Below are 19,141 nucleotides of genomic sequence, written 5' to 3' on the forward strand. Positions count from 1 at the left end.
CCCCAGAGCAGCAACAACGCATTATTAGACTCAGAATAAACAGCTTTTACATACTGTCCCCATCATAAACTCCCAGGTTAGGGGGTTAGATTTGAATACATCTACCCCCTGGTATCTCTGTTCCTTCGCTCTCTCTCCACATCGTACTGTTTAGTTTATGTTGCTTCTCCTCATTCTTCTTCCGACCAGAATGCCTCACTTTGGAACTCTTGCTTTCTGCAGATTGACGGGTCCGCCTCCTTTCCCATTTGTGCCAAAGCGATGATGCCGGTTGACGTCCCAGATCATTTCCGAGGTTCGGTGAACATCTGGGCCTCAGTGACGAGTGTCGACGGCAGTAAACAGATCACCTTCGACGACTCGACTCCGGTTCACAAGCAGCTCATCGACATCAAGTATTCCAAGGACACTCGCAAGCAGTTCAAACCAGGTCTTCCCTACAAAGCCAAGGTCAGAGGGGACACAGACCCAGTGCACAATTTCCATAGAACACCAACAAAGGACACCCGATGTGGCTGACTTTCTTCTCTTGTCCTTTTCAACCTTTTTGCAGACTTTGACACATTCTTCAAAGCCGCTCCAGGCTCACCCAGCTGGGTTGGATAACCTTTCTCTTGTTCCATTCCTATCCGTCTAATCACAGCAGTCCCTTCTCTTCCTGCTCCCACACTATTACCTCTGGTAACCCCAAGGATCTGTCCATGGACCCGGCCCCATCTGTTTCTCACCTACATCCTGCCCTTCAACAGCATTGTTACGTTTCACATATCCACTGACAGTGTCCAGCTCTACCTCATCACCGCCTCTCTCAACAACTCCGAACTCCCAGTTATCGCACAGCTTGTCTGACATTCAGCACTGGGGGAGCAGAAATTTCTTCCAATTATTTAGGGGAAGACTGAAACCATTGGGTGGAATCTTGTTGAGGTCCCGCCTTCTTTATTCTTTCATGAACTGCGTGTCTCTCTCAACTATTTCAGAGGGCAGTTGAGAGTCAACCACATTGCTGTGGCTCTGGAGTCACATGTGGGCCAAACCAGGTCAGGACGGCAGATTTCCTTCCCTAAAGGACATTAGTGAACCAGATGGGGTTTTACAACATTCAACATTGGTTTCGTGGTTATCATTAGAATTTTAATTTGGGATTTTTCTATGCCATGGTGGGATTTGAACCCGGGTCTCTAGGTTCCCTGGATTCTTAGTCAGGTGACAATCCCACTACGGCACACCTACTCCCAACCCACGCGAGTCCCTCCTTTTGGGAATCCTGGGCACGGGAGAGGCCAGTGCCGGGCATTCTCCGGGATGGAGGTTCCCAAGGGTGGAACTCCCGCCTGTTGAGAGTTTCTGGCTGTTAGAGACTGGTAGAACTCCACTGATTGGCAGCCCCACTGATAATGCAGCTACCCAGAGCCCAAGGTCCCCGTAAGAGCCAGGCAGCAGCTATGTGATGGTGGGGGAAGGGGGAAGACTGTATGGGTGATTGAGCACTGGAGATAGGGAGCTGGCTTCCCCCCGGCTAGATTGAGGGACCCCTCCCATTGGGGCCCACAGGCAGCCTGGCTTGTGATCGATCAGCTGCTGGGTGAAATACCAGTGGTGATGGAATGAGGCTCTGAGTTGGGCATTATTTTCTCACTCGTGGCCTCAGTCAGTGATGGGATGGGGAAACCATCTGTGGCCCTTTCACCACGGACAATGCCCGCACCATCCTGACACCCTCCCACCTGATGAAGTGCCCCCACCCCACCCTGTGCTTCCAGAGAGGACATTTAGATCCCATCCCTTTGTTTTCTCAAACCGTCACAAATTCTGCTCCCAGCCACTAACTTTGCCCCTCTCCCCGGCATCTGACTGAGACTGAACCAGCCTTAGCGACATGGTGTATCCGAGATGAGCTTCTGGTGAAGTCCACCTATCTCCACCTCTGTAACGTCGCCAGAATCCATCCACCCTGTTGGAAATCTTGCCCATGACTCTCGCATCTAAACTTCACTATTCAATGCAAACTGGCCTCCCACATTCTCCCCTCTTGTCAAATATTTCAAAACTCTGTTGCCTGCATCGAGTTCTGTTCGGTCATCTCCCCAGTGCTTGCTGGATCCGCATTGACTTTCCAGCCCAGAATATTACAAATAATCCCCCGCATGCCCCCCTACCTCTGTCCCTGCTACAACACGGGGTTCTGTTCATTGATGGGATGTTGGAGCCTGAAGTCTGGATAAACTGAGCAGCAGTTTTTGGCTCACAAGGAGGCTCTCCCAATGCCAGGACACTGATTACACCAGAAGCCTTGCAGGATGCCAGATCCTGACTGAATGTAATGCCACTGACAGCTGCTTATTACTGGCACATGTAATGATTCTGTGTTCAGCACAGAGGCAGAGTTAGGATCCTGGAGTCGTTGCTCATTATTGTACACACGACTCGTCTGAGTTGTTTCATTCAGAATGAAGTAAAATTGGGAACAAAGCTCCGGAGTTAAAATGAAAAGATTTAACCCATTAACCAACTCTGTGTAAAAATGATGTTGATTGGTCACAGATTTCAGGCTGCCTCTTAACCCCGGAGTCACAAGTAAATCTAACCAGAGTCCAAAGATGTGCGGGTTAGGTTGATTGGCCAGGTTAAAAAAAAATTGCCCCTTAGAGTCCTGAGATGCGTAGGTTAGAGGGATTTGCTGGTAACTATGCAGGGGTAGGGCCTGGGTGGGATTGTGGTCGGTGCAGGCTCGATGGGGAGAGAGTGGGGCAGTGGGATTAGTTTGGGGATTGATACAGGGCTATAGGGAGAGAGTGGGGCAGTGGGATTAGTTTGGGGATTGATACAGGGCTATAGGGAGAGAGCGGGGCAGTGGGATTAGTTTGGGGATTGATACAGGGCTATGGGGAGAGCGCGGAGCAGTGGGATTAGTTTGGAATTGGTATAGCAAAGAGTTCCATAGCCATGAATGAAAACAGAATAAGTTTTCTTAAGTTTATTTATCGGTGTCATAAGTAAGCTTACATTAACACTGCAATGAAGCTAGTGTGAAAATCCCCTAGTCACCACAATCTGGCATCTGTTTGGGAGAATTTAGCATGGCCAATGCGCCCTAACCAGCATGTCTTTCGGACTGTGGGAGAAAACCGTAACACCCGGAGGAAACCCACGCAGACCCAGGGAGAACGTGCAGACTCCGCACAGACAGTGACCCAAGCCTGGAATCGGACCCAGGTTCTTGGGGCTGTGAGGCAGCAGTGCTAATCACTGCGCCACCGTGGCCTCCTTCTGCACTGTAGGATTCTATGATTTCTATGATTTCAGAGGTTCAGTGACATCATCAGCTTTAACCCCTTGTTTCCTGGTCACCTTCTGGGGTACAAATTCACCCAAATAGCCTTCCTTTGTTCCTCCCCCAGCCAACTATTGGACTGACTGGGGCATGACAGCTACATCCACTGCTTTCTTTCACTGACACCCCCACATGAGGAGGACGATAGTGAGTAGGAACGAAGCGGAATTCCCTCCCTCCTACTCTTCGATAATATTGTTGGAATCAATCAGTGATGATGAAAATCCATCGACGTTTATGCCACGGTGGCGCAGTGATTAGCACTGCTGCCTCACAGCCCCAAGAACCTGGGTCCGATTCCAGGCTTGGGTCACTGTCTGTGCGGAGTCTGCACGTTCTCCCCGGGTCTGCGTGGGTTTCCTCCGGGTGTTACGGTTTTCTCCCACAGTCCGAAAGACATGCTGGTTAGGCACATTGGCCGTGCTAAATCCTCCCGAACAGATAGAACCATAGAAAATTACAGCTCAGAAACAGGCCTTTTGGCCCTTCTTGTCTGTGCCGAACCATTTTTCTGCCTAGTCCCACTGACCTGCACTTGGACCATATCCCTCCACACCCCTCTCATCCATGAACCCGTCCAAGTTTTTCTTAAATGTTAAAAGTAACCCCGCATTTACCACTTTATCCGGCAGCTCATTCCACACTCCCATCACTCTCTGCGTGAAGAAGCCCCCCTAATATTCCCTTCAAACTTTTCTCCTTTCACCCTTAACCCATGCCCTCTGGTCTTTTTCTCCCCTAGCCTCAGTGGAAAAAGCCTGCTTGCATTCACTCTATCTATACCCATCAAAATCTTATACACCTCTATCAAATCTCCCCTCAATCTTCTACGCTCCAGGGAATAAAGTCCCAACCTATTCAATCTCTCTCTGTAACTCAGCTTCTCAAGTCCCAGCAACATCCTTGTGAACCTTCTCTGCACTCTTTCAACCTTATTTACATCCTTCCTGTAACTAGGTGACCAAAACTGTACACAATACTCCAAATTTGGTCTCACCAATGCCTTCTATAACCTTACCATAACACTCCAACTTTTATACTCGATACTCCGACTTATAAAGGCCAATGTACCAAAGGCACTCTTTACGACCCTATCCACCTGTGACGTCACTTTTAGGGAATTCTGTACCTGTATTCCCAGATCCCTCTGTTCAACTGCACTCTTCAGAGTCCTACCATTTACCCTGTACGTTCTACTTTGGTTTGTCCTTCCAAAGTGCAATATCTCACACTTGTCTGCGTTAAATTCCATTTGCCATTTTTCAGCCCATTTTTCTAGTTGGTCCAAGTCCTTCTGCAAGCTTTGAAAACCTTCCTCACTGTCCACTACACCTCCAATCTTTGTATCATCCCCAAACTTGCTGATCCAATTTACCACATTATCATCCAGATCATTGATATAGATGACAAACAACAATGGACCCAACACCGATCCCTGCGGCACACCACTAGTCACAGGCCTCCACTCAGAGAAGCAATCCTCCACAACCACTCTCTGGCTTCTTCCATTGAGCCAGTGTCTAATCCAATTTACTACCTCCCATGTATACCTAGCGACTGAACCTTCCTAACTAACCTCCCATGATGCCAGATGCCAGATTGTGGTGACTAGGGGATTTTCACACTAACTTTATTGCAGTGTTAATGTAAGCTTACTTATGACACCGATAAATAAACTTAAGAAAACTTATTCTGTTTTCATTCATGGCTATGGAACTCTTTGCTATACCAATTCCAAACTAATCCCACTGCTCCGCTCTCTCCCCATAGCCCTGTATCAACCCCCAAACGAATCCAACTGCCCCGCTCACTCCCATAGCCCTGTATCAACCCCAAACTAATCACACTGCCTTGCTCTCTCCCCATAGCCCTGCATCAATCCCCAAATTAATCCCTCTGCCCCGCTCTCTCCCCATAGCCCTTATCAATCCAAATCTAATCCCTCTGCCCCACTCTCTCCCCATAGCCCTGTATCAATCCCCAAACTAATCCCACTGCCCCGCTCTCTCCCCATAGCCCTGTATCAATCCCAAACTAATCCCACTGCCCCGCTCTCTCCCCATAGCCCTGTATCAATCCCAAACTAATCCCACTGCCCCGCTCTCTCCCCATAGCCCTGTATCAATCCCAAACTAAGCCCACTGTCCCGCTCTCTGCCCATAGCCCTGTATCAATCCCAAACTAATCCCACTGCCCCGCTCTCTCCCCATAGCCCTGTATCAATCCCAAACTAATCCCACTGTCCCGCTCTCTCCCCATAGCCCTGTATCAATCCCAAACTAATCCCACTGCCCCGCTCTCTCCCCATAGCCCTGTATCAATCCCAAACTAATCCCACTGCCCGCTCTTTACCCATAGCCCTGTATCAATCCCAAACTAATCCTACTGCCCCGCTCTCTCCCCATAGCCCTGTATCAATCCCAAACTAATCCCACTGCCCCGCTCTCTCCCCATAGCCCTGTATCAATCCGCAAACTAATCCCACTGTCCCACTCTCTCCCCATAGCCCTGTATCAATCCCAAACTAATCCTACTGCCCCGCTCTCTCCCCATAGCCCTGTATCAATCCCAAACTAATCCCACTGCCCCGCTCTCTCCCCATAGCCCTGTATCAATCCCAAACTAATCCCACTGCCCCGTTCTTTACCCATAGCCCTGTATCAATCCCAAACTAATCCCACTGCCCCGCTCTCTCCCCATAGCCCTGTATCAATCCCCAAACTAATCCCACTGCCCCGCTCTCTCCCCATAGCCCTGTATCAATCCCAAACTAATCCCACTGCCCTACTCTCTCCCCATAGCCCTGTATCAATCCCAAACTAATCCCTCTGCCCCACTCTTTACCCATTAACCCTGTAACCCATTTTGTTTCACATCTCTGCAATAATTTCTTAAGACTCCCATTCTCTGACAACTGTTGGTGGGACAGAGAGGAGTTAAAATCATTGACAAAAGTTGCATCTTTAGTTTACTTTATGGTTGTTTTGAAGGAGCAATTAGTTGTATTTTTATTCAAATGCAATCTGCTGAATTCAGATTCACATTTGGTCCCCTGTCCCAATGTCTCCTTTTTAGCTTCAATGTCACTTTCAGTTTGACAACTCGGGTGAAATTCCTCAGAATGTTTCACTCCATTGAAGATATGGTAGACCTGAGGGTTATCGAGAGTGGGAATCTCTCTGGTGACTGCAGCGCTCCTTGACTAACAGGTTATTTTGCTGTGCTGTTTGTGCTGTTTCCCCAGGTGGAGGTGATGTATCCGGACGGAAGTCCTGCGAATGGTATCACTGTGCGGATCAAAGCTGAGCTCACTCCGAAGGATAACGTGTACACGAGTGAGCTGGTGTCCGAGGACAGCAGGGTGGAGTTTGAGATCCCGTCCATTCCGACTGCTGCTCAGTATGTCTGGCTGGAGGTGAGGGGAGCGGCTGCGTGTGTCCGAGAGGCTGCACGAGGCCAAAGAGAGTGAGGCCGCATGCAAATTGTGCAACTCACACCAAACATGCAGTAACTCAACCGTGTATACACTCCCCTCACTCCCCTCACTCCCCTCACTCCCCTCACTCCCCTCACTCCCCTCACTCACCTCACTCACCTCACTCACTCACCTCACTCACCTCACTCACCTCCCTCACTCACCTCCCTCACTCACCTCCCTCACTCACCTCCCTCACTCACCTCCCTCACTCACCTCCCTCACTCACCTCCCTCACTCACCTCCCTCACTCACCTCCCTCACTCACCTCCCTCACTCACCTCCCTCACTCACCTCCCTCACTCACCTCACTCACCTCACTCACCTCACTCACCTCACTCACTCACCTCACTCACCTCACTCACCTCACTCACTCACCTCATTCACCTCCCTCACTCACCTCCCTCACTCACCTCCCTCACTCACCTCACTCACCTCACCTCACTCACCTCATTCACCTCCCTCACTCACCTCCCTCACTCACCTCCCTCACTCACCTCCCTCACTCACCTCCCTCACTCACCTCCCTCACTCACCTCCCTCACTCACCTCCCTCACTCACCTCCCTCACTCACCTCACTCACTCACCTCACTCACTCACCTCACTCACTCACCTCACTCACTCACCTCACTCACTCACCTCACTCACTCACCTCACTCACCTCACTCACTCACCTCACTCACCTCACTCCCCTCACTCCCCTCACTCCCCTCACTCACCTCACTCACCTCACTCACCTCACTCACTCACTCACTCTATCTCTCTCTCTCACTCACTCACTCACTCACTCACTCACTCACTCACTCACACATTTGCACATGCGCACACATAAACATATATTTGCACATGCACACATACACACACGTTTGCACACGCACAAATACACACAGACACTTGTTTGCACACGCACACATAACACAGACATGTTTGCACACAGACACGTGTTTGCACATGCACACTCGCACACATACCCGTGCACACTGAAGCATAAAGGGGACCAGTGAGACGTGTACTTGCAGACAGCGATGAATCTCCAAGGGGCTGACTGTATGACCTGATTTCGGGCTGTCACCAAGGAATGGGCTCATTTGTCCCTCCCTGCCTGCTTTGGGACTGGCGATTGTGAATAAAGTGGACACGAGTAATTCCAAGGGACGTGAGGGTGGGGGGTTTGGCGGGTGGGGTGGGTGAGGGTTGGGGGGGGCGGTGGTGTTGGAGGGAGGTGGGTGAGGGGGTGGGGGGGGGTGGGGGGTGGGGAGGTGGTGGAGGCAGACAGGAAAGTGGAGCTGAAACCACAATTAGATCAACCATGATCTCATTGAATAGTGGAGCAGGCTGGACAGGCCAGGCGGTTGATTGCTGCTCCTTGTGTTCCCAGCAGACCCTGGGAACACCACCACCTTCTCAAGGGCGACTTGGGCAATAAATGCTGGCCTAGCCAGCGACGATCCGATCCCTAGAACAAATATTAAAAGTGATGATGGGAGTGTGGTGAGTCGAAACTTTTACCTCCTGGCCAATGTCACCCCCCATTCCACCAATCCTGGTGTCAGAGAGGGTGGGCGTGTGTGTGGGCAATGTTTAAATGGCAATGTTTCACTGTGCTTATTCAAACTGCTTCCTGGTCTCCCTGTTCCTCAGACTAAGGTGACAGCTATCAATGGGACCCCAGCTGGTGACCAGTATCTCCCCAGTTACCTCTCCATCAGCAGCTGGTATTCACCAAGCAAATGCCATATTCAGCTTCAGGGGCCGGATAGAGCCTTCAAGGTGAGGAGTTATTCTGGGAAATTGGGCGATTCTATTCTCAATAACTGGAATCTGAGCAGAGCACAGAGTATCTGAACATATCGAATAGTCACTGCAGCTAATCAGCAACAGGCACTGAAAACCGCAGGTTAAAACCTGCAGAATACCGGCTTAATTCTAATACTAGAATTCTGCATCACAGAAAGAGACCATTCAGCCTTTCAGCCTGTGCTAGCACTTTGAAAGATCAATTCATCCCCCACCTCCCTGTTCTTTCCATAAGACCGTAAGACATGGGAGCAGAATTAGGCCACTCGGCCCATCGAATCTGCTCCGCCATTCAATCAAGGCTGATATTTTTCTCATCTCCATTCTCCTGCCTTTTCCCCATAACCCCTGATCCCCTTATTAATCAAGAACCTCTCTATCTCTATCTTAAAGACACTCAATGACCTGGCCTCCACAGCCTTCTGCGGCAAAGAGTTCCACAGATTCACCACCCTCTGGCTGAAGAAATTCCTTTCCCCAAACTCCTGAAAGTTTCTCCATTTCCGGTATTTATCCAGTTCCCTTTGAATGTTCTTATTGAAGCAGCTTCAACTGTCCTCCCAGTTCACAACATCTCACTGTGTTTAAAAAAAATAATAACTCCCGTTCTTTTCCCAGTCGCATTAAATGTGTGTCCCTCTGGTGACCAACTTCCGACCACTTGAAATAGTTCCTCCTTATTTACTCAATCAAAACTTAACATGACTTTCAACCTCTCTATTAAATCTTCCCTTAACCGTCCCTGCTCCAAGGAGAACATAGAACATTACAGCGCAGTACAGGCCCTTCGGCCCTCGATGTTGCGCCGACCAGTGGAACCAATCTAAAGCCCCTCTAATCTACACTATTCCAATATCATCCATATGTTTATCCAATAACCATTTGAATGCTCTTAATGTTGACGAGTCCACTACCGCTGCAGGCAGGGCATTCCACCCCCTTACTACTCTCTGAGTAAAGAACCTACCTCTAACATCTGTCCTATATCTCTCACCCCTCAATTTAAAGCTATGTCCCCTCGTGCTAGCCATCACCATCCGAGGAAAAAGGCTCTCACTATCCACCCTATCTAATCCTCTGATCATCTTGTATGCCTCTATTAAGTCACCTCTTAACCTTCTTCTCTCTAACGAAAACAACCTCAAGTCCCTCAGCCTTTCCTCATACGATTTTCCCACCATACCAGGCAACATCCTGGTAAATCTCCTCTGCACCCGTTCCAACACTTCCACATCTTTCCTATAATACGGCGACCAGAACTGTATGCAATACTCCAAATGCGGCCGCACCAGAGTTTTGTACAGTTGCAACATGACCTCCTGGCTCCGAAACTCAATCCCTCTACCAATAAAAGCTAGCACACCGCACGCCTTCTTAACAACCCTATCAACCTGGGTGCCAACTTTCAGGGATCTATGCACATGGACACCCAGATCCCTCTGTTCATCCACACTACCAAGTATCTTACCATTAGCCCAGTACTCTGTATTCCTGTTACTCCTTCCAAAGTGAATCACCTCACATTTTTCCACATTAAGCTCCATTTGCCACCTCTCAGCCCAGCTTTGCAGCTTATCTATGTCCCTCTGTAACCTGCCACTTCCCTCCGCACTGTCCACCGACTTTAGTGTCATCCGCAAATTTACTAATCCATCCTTCCATGTCCTCATCCAGGTCATTAATAAAAATGACAAACAGCAGTGGCCCCAAAACAGATCCTTGCAGTACACGACTAGTAACTGAACTCCAGGATGAATATTTCCCATCAACCACCACCCTCTGTTTTCTTACAGCTAGCCAATTCCTGATCCAAACCACTAAATCACCCTCAATCCCATGTGTCTGTATTTTCTGCAAAAGCGTACCATGGGGAACCTTATCAAACGCTTTGCTGAAATCCATATGCACCACATCAACCACTTTACCCTCATCCACCTCTTTGGTCACCTTCTCAAAGAACTCAATAAGGTTTGTGAGGCACGACGTACCCTTCACAAAACCGTGCTGACTATCCCTAATCAAATTATCCCTTTCTAGGTGATCCCAGCTTCTCCTGTCTCTCCACGTTAACTGAAGTCCCTCATCCTTGGGAACATTCTAGTAAATCTCCTCCGCACCGACTCCACGTCCATCCTGCTCTGCCATGCCCAGAATTGAACACAATGCTTCAGCTGAGACCGAACCAATGATCTGTAAAGATTGAGCATAACATCCTTGCTTTTGTAATCTTTTACTCTCTTAATAAAGCCAAGGATCCAATATTCCGATTCAAAAGCCTTGTCACCTTGTCCAGCCAGAACTGTAAACTTTCATCTGTCATAAGTCTGCCCATTTCAACAATCCAATGTCTTATCGCTTACGATGTTTGAGTTTTGTATCATTTACAAACTTTGAAATTATACCAAGGGGCGGCACGGTGGCACAGTGCGTTAGCACTGCTGCCTCACAGCGCCAGGGACCCGGATTCAATTCCGGCCTCGGGCCACTGCCTGTCTGTGTGGAGTTTGCACATTCCCCCCATGTCTGCGTGAGTTTCCTCCGGGTGCTCCGGTTTCCTCCCACAGTCTGAAAGACGTGCTGGTTAGGTGCTTTGGCCATGCTAAATTCTCCCTCAGTGTACCCAAACAGGCGCCGGAGTGTGGCGACTAGGGGATTTTCACAGTAACTTCATTGCAGTGTTAATGTAAGCCTACCTGTGACTAATAAATAAACTTAAATTAGTTTGTAAATGTTTGTCAGTTTCTCAATCCAATCGTTCTGATCCTAATTCACCTGAAGGTCATAAACTTGCTTCTAACCAGACTGTAACCTGGAGTGGGATCTCTGGTTCAACTGAGTAGTGAGCTCAGTATGGTGAGGCTGTTGGTGACCCTTATTGCTGGGCAACTGACCAACCAGCCCAGGCCAGACTGGGGCTAGAGGCTCTTTCTGCCCCTTGTGACAATGCCACCCTGGGTGGGATCCTGGCAATGACCAACTCAGTAGCCTAGGCCTCCTCATCTTAAAATCAAACTCATGCCATGCTTTGATGGTTCCAGGTTGGGGAGGAAGCTCAGATTCCCCTGAAATCCACCTGCACCTGTGACTTCACATTGCACTATGAGCTCGCTTCGCGGGGAAACATTGTGAAATCAGGGAGGCAGCCAGCGAGTGTCACTCAGCAGCGGAGCAAGAGAGCCACAGTCACCTTCGACAAGGAGAAACAAACTTCACAGAACCGTGAGTGAAATGGAGAAGGACTGGGGGAGGGGGGGAAACTGATGGAAAGCTGCCAGAGAACAGTGTGACAATGATAGGGGGGGAGGGGGGGGGGGGGGGGGGCGGTAGAGATCTGAATGGCTTGTGCCTGTCTGGGTTTATTGAACTCTGGGTGAGGGCACTCCTCTGTTGGAGGGTGCGTCCTGTGGAATGTAGCCTCGTGTTACCAATCTGATTAAAAACAAATGGCCTCCACGGGCAGCCTGGTGAGCTTAATCTGCCTTTAGCTTCCTTGGCAAAGGAGGTTCATTCTTATTGATACAGCTCAGAAAGATAGTGATGTAGGACAATGACCATAACCACTTCCCAATGTGTGGAGATGCCGGCATTGGACTGGGGTGGGCACAATAAGAATTCTCACAACACCAGGTTAAACTCCAACAGGCACTCACCTGAGGAAGGAGTGAGACTCCGAAAGCTCGTGATTCCAAATAAACCTGTTGGACTTTAACCCAGTGTTGTGAGATTTCTTGCTGTCACCTCCTAATATGATGTGGAGATGCCGGCGTTGGACTGGGGTAAACACAGTAAGAAGTTTAACAACACCAGGTTAAAGTCCAACAGGTTTATTTGGTAGCAAAAGCCACAAGCTTTCGGAGCCTTAAGCCCCTTCTTCAGGTGAGTGGCCACTCACCTGAAGAAGGGGCTTAAGGCTCCGAAAGCTTGTGTGGCTTTTGCTACCAAATAAACCTGTTGGACTTTAACCTGGTGTTGTTAAACTTCTTACTGTGTTTACCTCCTAATATAGCAGAGGGTCATGTGGACAAAGAAGTTTGAGAGGTTTGTAGCAGTTTTCAAAATAGTGAAGAAACTATGACCAGAGGGACACAGATTTATGGTAATCGGTAAAAGAACCAAAGGGGGAATTGAGGCAATTTTTTTTTTCTTGCAATGAATTGTGATTTGGAAGGTGGAGATTCAATTGGGTAAGTGCTGGAAGAATGTAGGACTGTGGGGGAAGAACCGGGGGTGGGACTAATCGAATAGCTCTTTCAAAGAGCCAGCACAGATGCAATGGGCTGAATGGCCTCATCCTGCACTGTATAACTCTGTGCGATTTTTGTGGAGCATTAGGAAAGCTGGGAGTTGAGTGAAATTGCTGCTTTCTCCTCAGATCAGTCCAAGTCTTCAACCAGTGAGGTGGATGTTTGCAGTACCTCCTTACATTTCACAGTCACATACAACATGATTCCCCTCGCCCGGCTGCTTGTCTACTACGTCCGGGAGAACGGCGAGGGAATCACCGACAGTATCCAAATCCCAGTCCAGCCGTCCTACGAGAATAAGGTGAGTGCCCAACAACTTGTACTTATTAAGCACCTTTATTAGTAAAATGGCCCGAGGTGCTTCACCAGAGTGATTGCCAAACACGTAAAGAGATATGAGGATAAGTGGCCAAAGCTTGATCGAAGAGGCCAGTTTTAAGCAGCTTCTTGGAAGAGCAGAGAGAGGGGAAGAGGTTTTGGGGGGCGGGGGGGGGGGGCGGTGCGGGGGGGGGGGGGGGGGGGGGGGGGGGCGGTGCGGTGGTTGGGGGGAAATTCCAGAACTTTAGGGCCCAGGCAGCTGAAGGCACTTCCACCAATTTTTAAAGTTTTAAGTTTATATTTCTTAATTAGTGTCACAAATAGGCTTACATTAACACTGCAATGAACTTACTGTGAAAATCCCCTATGCTTAAAGTGATTAAAACCTGGGATACTCGAGGCCAAAGTGAGAGGAGAGCTGAGATCACTTGTGGGGCTGGAGGAGAGTTCCGAGATGGCGAGGGAGTGAGACCATGAAGACAGTCAGAAACGAGGATGAGAATTTTAAATTGGCTAGCACCAGCCTCACAGCGCCATGGACCCGGGTTCGATTCCGCCCTTGGGTCACTGTCTGTGTGGAGTTTGCACGCTCTCCCTGTCTCTGCGTGGGTTTCCTCCGGGTGCTCCGGTTTCCTCCCACAGTCCAAAGATGTGCAGTTTAGGTTGATTGGCCATGCTAAATTGCCCTCGTGTCAGGCGGGTTAGCAGGGTAAATATGAAGGGTTGCGGGAATAGGGCCTGGGTGGGATTGTGGTCGGTGCAGACTCGATGGGCCGAATGGCCTCATTCTGCAGTGCAGGGATTCTTTGATCAAGACATTGCCGCAGTGGGAGCCAGGGAGGGGCAGCGAACAGCCAGTGATGAGTGAACAGGACTTGGTGCGAGTTTAGATATGAACAATTAAACTGGGAAAGAAAGAAAACCAGTTGGTGCAGGGGGAGTACAGCAGTGAGAAGATTCACAATCTGCTTTCTTTGTCCGAATGTTCAGGTATCGATTTCACTTTCTGCCAACAAGACCATGCCTGGCGAGCTGATCAGTGTTGTGGTGAAGGGAGAGGTCAGGTCCTGTGTCTGTGTGGCGACTGTGGATAAGAGTGTGTACCTGTTGAAACCGGGCTTCCAGCTCACCACCGAGAAGGTAATCAAACTCCGCACCAATTTTACCAACGTGTAGAAACCGCACTTTCTGGAATATAGAAACAGGAGGAGGCCATTCAGCCCCTCCATCCTGTTATAGAGTCATAGAGATTTACAACATGGCAACAGCCCTTCGGCCCAACTTGTCCATACCGCCCTATTTTTAACCACTCAGTATTCCCAATTGCTCGCATTTGGCCCATATCCCTCTAAACCCATCTTACCCATGTAACTGTCTAAATGCTTTTTAAAAGACAAAATTGTACCCCCTCTACTACTACCTCTGGCAGCTTGTTCCAGGCACTCACCACCCTCTGTGTGAAAAAATTGCCCCCCTCGACCCTTTTGTATCTCTGTCCCCGCTCACCTTAAACCTATGCTCTCTAGTTTTAGACTCCCCCACCTTTGGGAAAAGATATTGACTTTCTAGCTGATCTGTGCCCCTCATTATTTTATAGACCTCTATAAGATCACCCCTCAGCCTCCTACGTTCCAGGGAAAAAAAGTCCCAGTCTATCCAACCTCTCCTTATAACTCAAACCATCAAGTCCCGGTAGCATCCTAATAAATCTTTACTGCACCGTTCCACCATTCCATTAGATCATAGTAAACTAATTCTGAGCTCCATCTATCCAGCTTGGTTCCATAACGTTTACTGTCCTGACCCATCCCAAATCTATCAATCTCAGTTTCCACATTTTCAGTTGCCCTCCAGCCTCAGCTGCAAGCAGAGAGAGCCAGATTCCACTTTGAGAGGAAATGCTTCTCCCATGAGGGGAAATCGAATCTTCACTTCAAACCCCCTCAATCACATTGTTCCTTAATCTTCCAAACTCAAGGTATTATGAGCCTATTCTATGTAACTGTTCCTCATGATCTTAACCCTTTCAGCCCTGGTATCATTCTGGTAAATTCTGTGCTGTAGTTATTTCAAGGCCAGTCGCTTCTTCCTAAGATACAGAGCCAGAACTGAACTCACCGACTCCAGACAGGCTCTGACTGGAGCTTTATGTTTGCCACATGTGACCCCTCAGCTGCCCAGACCATCTGGAAAATCTCCAGTGGTGGGGAAAGGATGACAACAGGATTAATGATGCTTTTCCCCTGTCTCAGGGTGCAGACCCTCGCTGAAATGAAGAACCCATTCATCACAATCACCCCATCAATACTCCTTGTATGCAACAGTGACACCATATTTGACCATGGGGGGCATCACAGTAGTTCCAGTGCTGTCCTGATCTGCATTTTCCAGGTGGACCCATTGATTAGTGTTTGGGAGCAGGAATGCTGACTGATTTTAATCCCCTTGTTCAAATATGGACACTAGCTTAGACCAGCAGACTCGGGACTTCCTGAGTCAGGCGAGGGTGGTGACGGTTTGGAATGCGCTGCCTGGGAGGGTGGTGGAGGCGGGATACCTCACATCCTTTTAAAAAGTATCTGGATGAGCACTTGGCACATCATAACATTCAGGGCTATGGGCCAAGTGCTGGCAGATGGGATTAGGTGGGAGGTCAGGTGATTCTAATGTGTCGGTGTGGATTCGATGAGCCAATGGGCTTCTTCTTTGCTGTATGATTCTACGAACTGTCTGTGTGTGCGTACGTACATATGAGTGTCTTTTCTCAACTGCAACAGTATAACTCCTTGTGAGCCTTGGTCACAGGAAAACCGAGAGATACAAGTATCAACAAGGAGCTTGAGTGACTCCCAGGCGAGGAGACACTGCGAATGCCTAGGGGTAGAGATGCCTGGATCTGTACAGTGCAAAGAGTGTTACCCCTTCCCTAGTCTCCCCTGTCTGGCAATGCCCACTGTTTATGTAACAGGGCATCTGACGGCTCACCACCTTTGACATTATCTGATCATCTCCAGGTGTTCCAGGAGTTGGCCAATTACGATGTTTCAGATGCTTTTGGAATTCCGAAAGATGACGGTCACTTCTGGTGGCCAGGGTTATCATCACGGCGGAAAAGAAGATCATCCGTGTTCCCCTGGCACTGGGACATCACCAAGGACGCTCACTTCGCCTTCAGTGTAAGCACCTCCTCCATCAAACACATTTCCACACTCCACACACACTGACTCTCACTGGGGTACGGGTTCCACACACACTGACTCTCACTGGGGTACGGGTTCCACACACACTGACTCTCACTGGGGTACGGGTTCCACACACACTGACTCTCACTGGGGTACGGGTTCCACACACTGACTCTTACTGGGGTATGGGTTCCACACACACTGACTCTCACTGGGGTACAGGTTCCACACACACTGACTCTCACTGGGGTACGGGTTCCACACACACTGACTCTCACTGGGGTACGGGTTCCACACACACTGACTCTCACTGGGGTACGGGTCCCACACACACTGACTCTCACTGGGGTATGGGTTCCACACACACTGACTCTCACTGGGTACGGGTCCCACACACACTGACTCTCACTGGGGTATGGGTCCTACACACACTGACTCTCACTGGGGTACAGTTTCCACACACATTGACTCTCACTGGGGTAGGGGTTCCACACACTGACTCTCACTGGGGTACGGGCCCACACACACTGACTCTCACTGGGGTACGGGTCCCACACACACTGACTCTCACTGGGGTACGGGTTCCACATACACTGACTCTGGGATACACATTGATTCTTCTTGTGTGGAACAAGATAGCAAATCAGTGAAGGGAGTACCAAATCTTTTGAAGTTGCCCTTAACTCAAACATGCACTTTTTCCAGCACTAAATACATTGAGAATGATCTGAGGTCCCACACAGCCCAGGTCATTTTACCCCAAAGCTCTAGATGTGTTGAGTGAGTTCTGTTGGATGGTCAGGTGAATCCTTGCTTGTGCTCTGACCCCCCACCCCACCTCGTGTTCCCTGGCACACCCGGTGCTGATTCAGAGCTGTTCTGGGTGATGGAGGTCTTTCACCCCAAGTCTGGTTCTCTGATCTGCCTGTGCTTTCTCGGTTACCTAGGAAACGGGCCTAGTGGTCATGACGGACATTGTGAGCCTGAATCACAGGCAGAATGGGGGGATGTACACAGACGAGGCAGTGCCTGCTTTCCAGCCCCACACTGGGACTCTTGTGGCAGCCTTGCACCCGAGGACTGTGCCCAGGTAAGAGAAACACTTTGTGCTTTGCCATAAGTCTTAATTTGAATGGACACTGATGTGTTTCACTGACATAACACTCTGTTATAAAGCTGCGAGGACTCTGTTACAGGTCAGGAAGGCGGTGGGCAGATGCTGCTCAAACTGACACCTTGCAAGGTCACCATCCAGACAACGTGCCTAATGAACGGAGTTGGGGATGTGGGAAGGTGTGTCATTGAAAGGGAAAAGTTGCAGGCCTTGGAAAATGGAGCGAATTGAATAGCTCTAAGAAGAGGCAGCGCGGACACCATGGAACGAGTCTGATTCTCAGTGTCCTCAGCTCTTCAGTCATATGATAAACACAGTATTTTCCTCCTCGTTTTAACATCTCATTGAAGCACAGCCATTCCGACAGTGTGGCCTCAGCTCTGACCTCTGACAGTGCAGCACTCCCTCAGCGCTGACCCTCTGACAGTGCGGCACTCCATAAGCACTGACCCTCTGACAGTGCAGCACTCCCTCAGCACTGACCCTCTGACAGTGCGGCACTCCCTCAGCACTGACCCTCTGACAGTGCGGCACTCCCTCAGTACTGACCCTCTGACAGTGCAGCACTCCTTCAGCACTGACCTCTGACAGTGCGGCACTCCATAAGCACTGACCCTCTGACAGTGCAGCACTCCCTCAGTACTGACCCTCTGACAGTGCAGCACTCCCTCAGCGCTGACCCTCTGACAGTGCGGCACTCCATAAGCACTGACCCTCTGACAGTGCGGCACTCCCTCAGCACTGACCCTCTGACAGTGCGGCACTCCATAAGCACTGACCCTCTGACAGTGCAGCACTCCCTCAGTACTGACCCTCTGACAGTGCGGCACTCCCTCAGTACTGACCCTCTGACAGGGCGGCACTCCCTCAGTACTGACCCTCTGACAGTGCGGCACTCCCTCAGCACTGACCCTCCGACAGTGCGGCACTCCCTCAGTACTGACCCTCTGACAGTGCAGCACTCCCTCAATACTGACCCTCTGACAGTGCGGCACTCCCTCAGTACTGATCCTCTGACAGTGCGGCACTCCCTCAGTACCCACCCTCTGACAGTGCAGCACTCCCTCAGTACTGATCCTCTGACAGTGCGGCACTCCCTCAGTACCCACCCTCTGACAGTGCAGCACTCCCTCAGTACTGACCCTCTGACAGTGCAGCACTCCCTCAGCACTGACCCTCTGAAAGTGCGGCACTCCCTCAGTACTGACCCTCTGACAGTGCGACACTCCCTCAGTACTGATCCTCTGACAGTGTGGCACTCCCTCAGTACTGACCCTCTGAAAGTGCGGCACTCCCTCAGTACTGACCCTCTGACAGTGCGACACTCCCTCAGTACTGATCCTCTGACAGTGCGGCACTCCCTCAGTACTGACCCTCTGACAGTGCGGCACTCCCTCAGCACTGACCCTCTGACAGTGCGGCACTCCCTCAGTACTGACCCTCTGACAGTGCGGCACTCCCTCAGTACTGACCCTCTGACAGTGCGGCACTCCCTCAGTACTGACCCTCTGACAGTGCGGCACTCCCTCAGCACTGACCCACTGACAGTGTGGCACTCCCTCAGTACTGACCCTCTGACAGTGTGGGGTTCCTAAATTTTTCCCCAGTTCCCTTTTTGACATCTCAGACTTGGGTGTGAGCTTGGATCGAAGATTTGTGCTTGGCTTGGGTGTTGT

The 19,141-nt window shown here is 50.0% G+C and overlaps 1 protein-coding gene across 1 annotated transcript in view; it reads left to right on the forward strand.

Annotated features, from left to right (window-relative positions):
- cpamd8 (C3 and PZP like alpha-2-macroglobulin domain containing 8) overlaps nucleotides 1–19,141 on the forward strand; it is a 217,944-nt gene that overhangs the window by 58,776 nt on the left and 140,027 nt on the right. Inside the window, exons 15-22 of the mRNA XM_078198736.1 lie at nucleotides 223–450; nucleotides 6,579–6,749; nucleotides 8,452–8,580; nucleotides 11,646–11,826; nucleotides 12,980–13,152; nucleotides 14,160–14,309; nucleotides 16,184–16,345; nucleotides 17,299–17,441. Of these exons, the coding sequence (XP_078054862.1) occupies nucleotides 223–450; nucleotides 6,579–6,749; nucleotides 8,452–8,580; nucleotides 11,646–11,826; nucleotides 12,980–13,152; nucleotides 14,160–14,309; nucleotides 16,184–16,345; nucleotides 17,299–17,441 (1,337 nt within the window). The remainder of the gene's footprint in view (nucleotides 1–222; nucleotides 451–6,578; nucleotides 6,750–8,451; nucleotides 8,581–11,645; nucleotides 11,827–12,979; nucleotides 13,153–14,159; nucleotides 14,310–16,183; nucleotides 16,346–17,298; nucleotides 17,442–19,141) is intronic.

Source organism: Mustelus asterias, chromosome 26 (assembly GCF_964213995.1).
Source record: "Mustelus asterias chromosome 26, sMusAst1.hap1.1, whole genome shotgun sequence".
NCBI classification, from domain to species: Eukaryota; Metazoa; Chordata; class Chondrichthyes; order Carcharhiniformes; family Triakidae; genus Mustelus; species Mustelus asterias.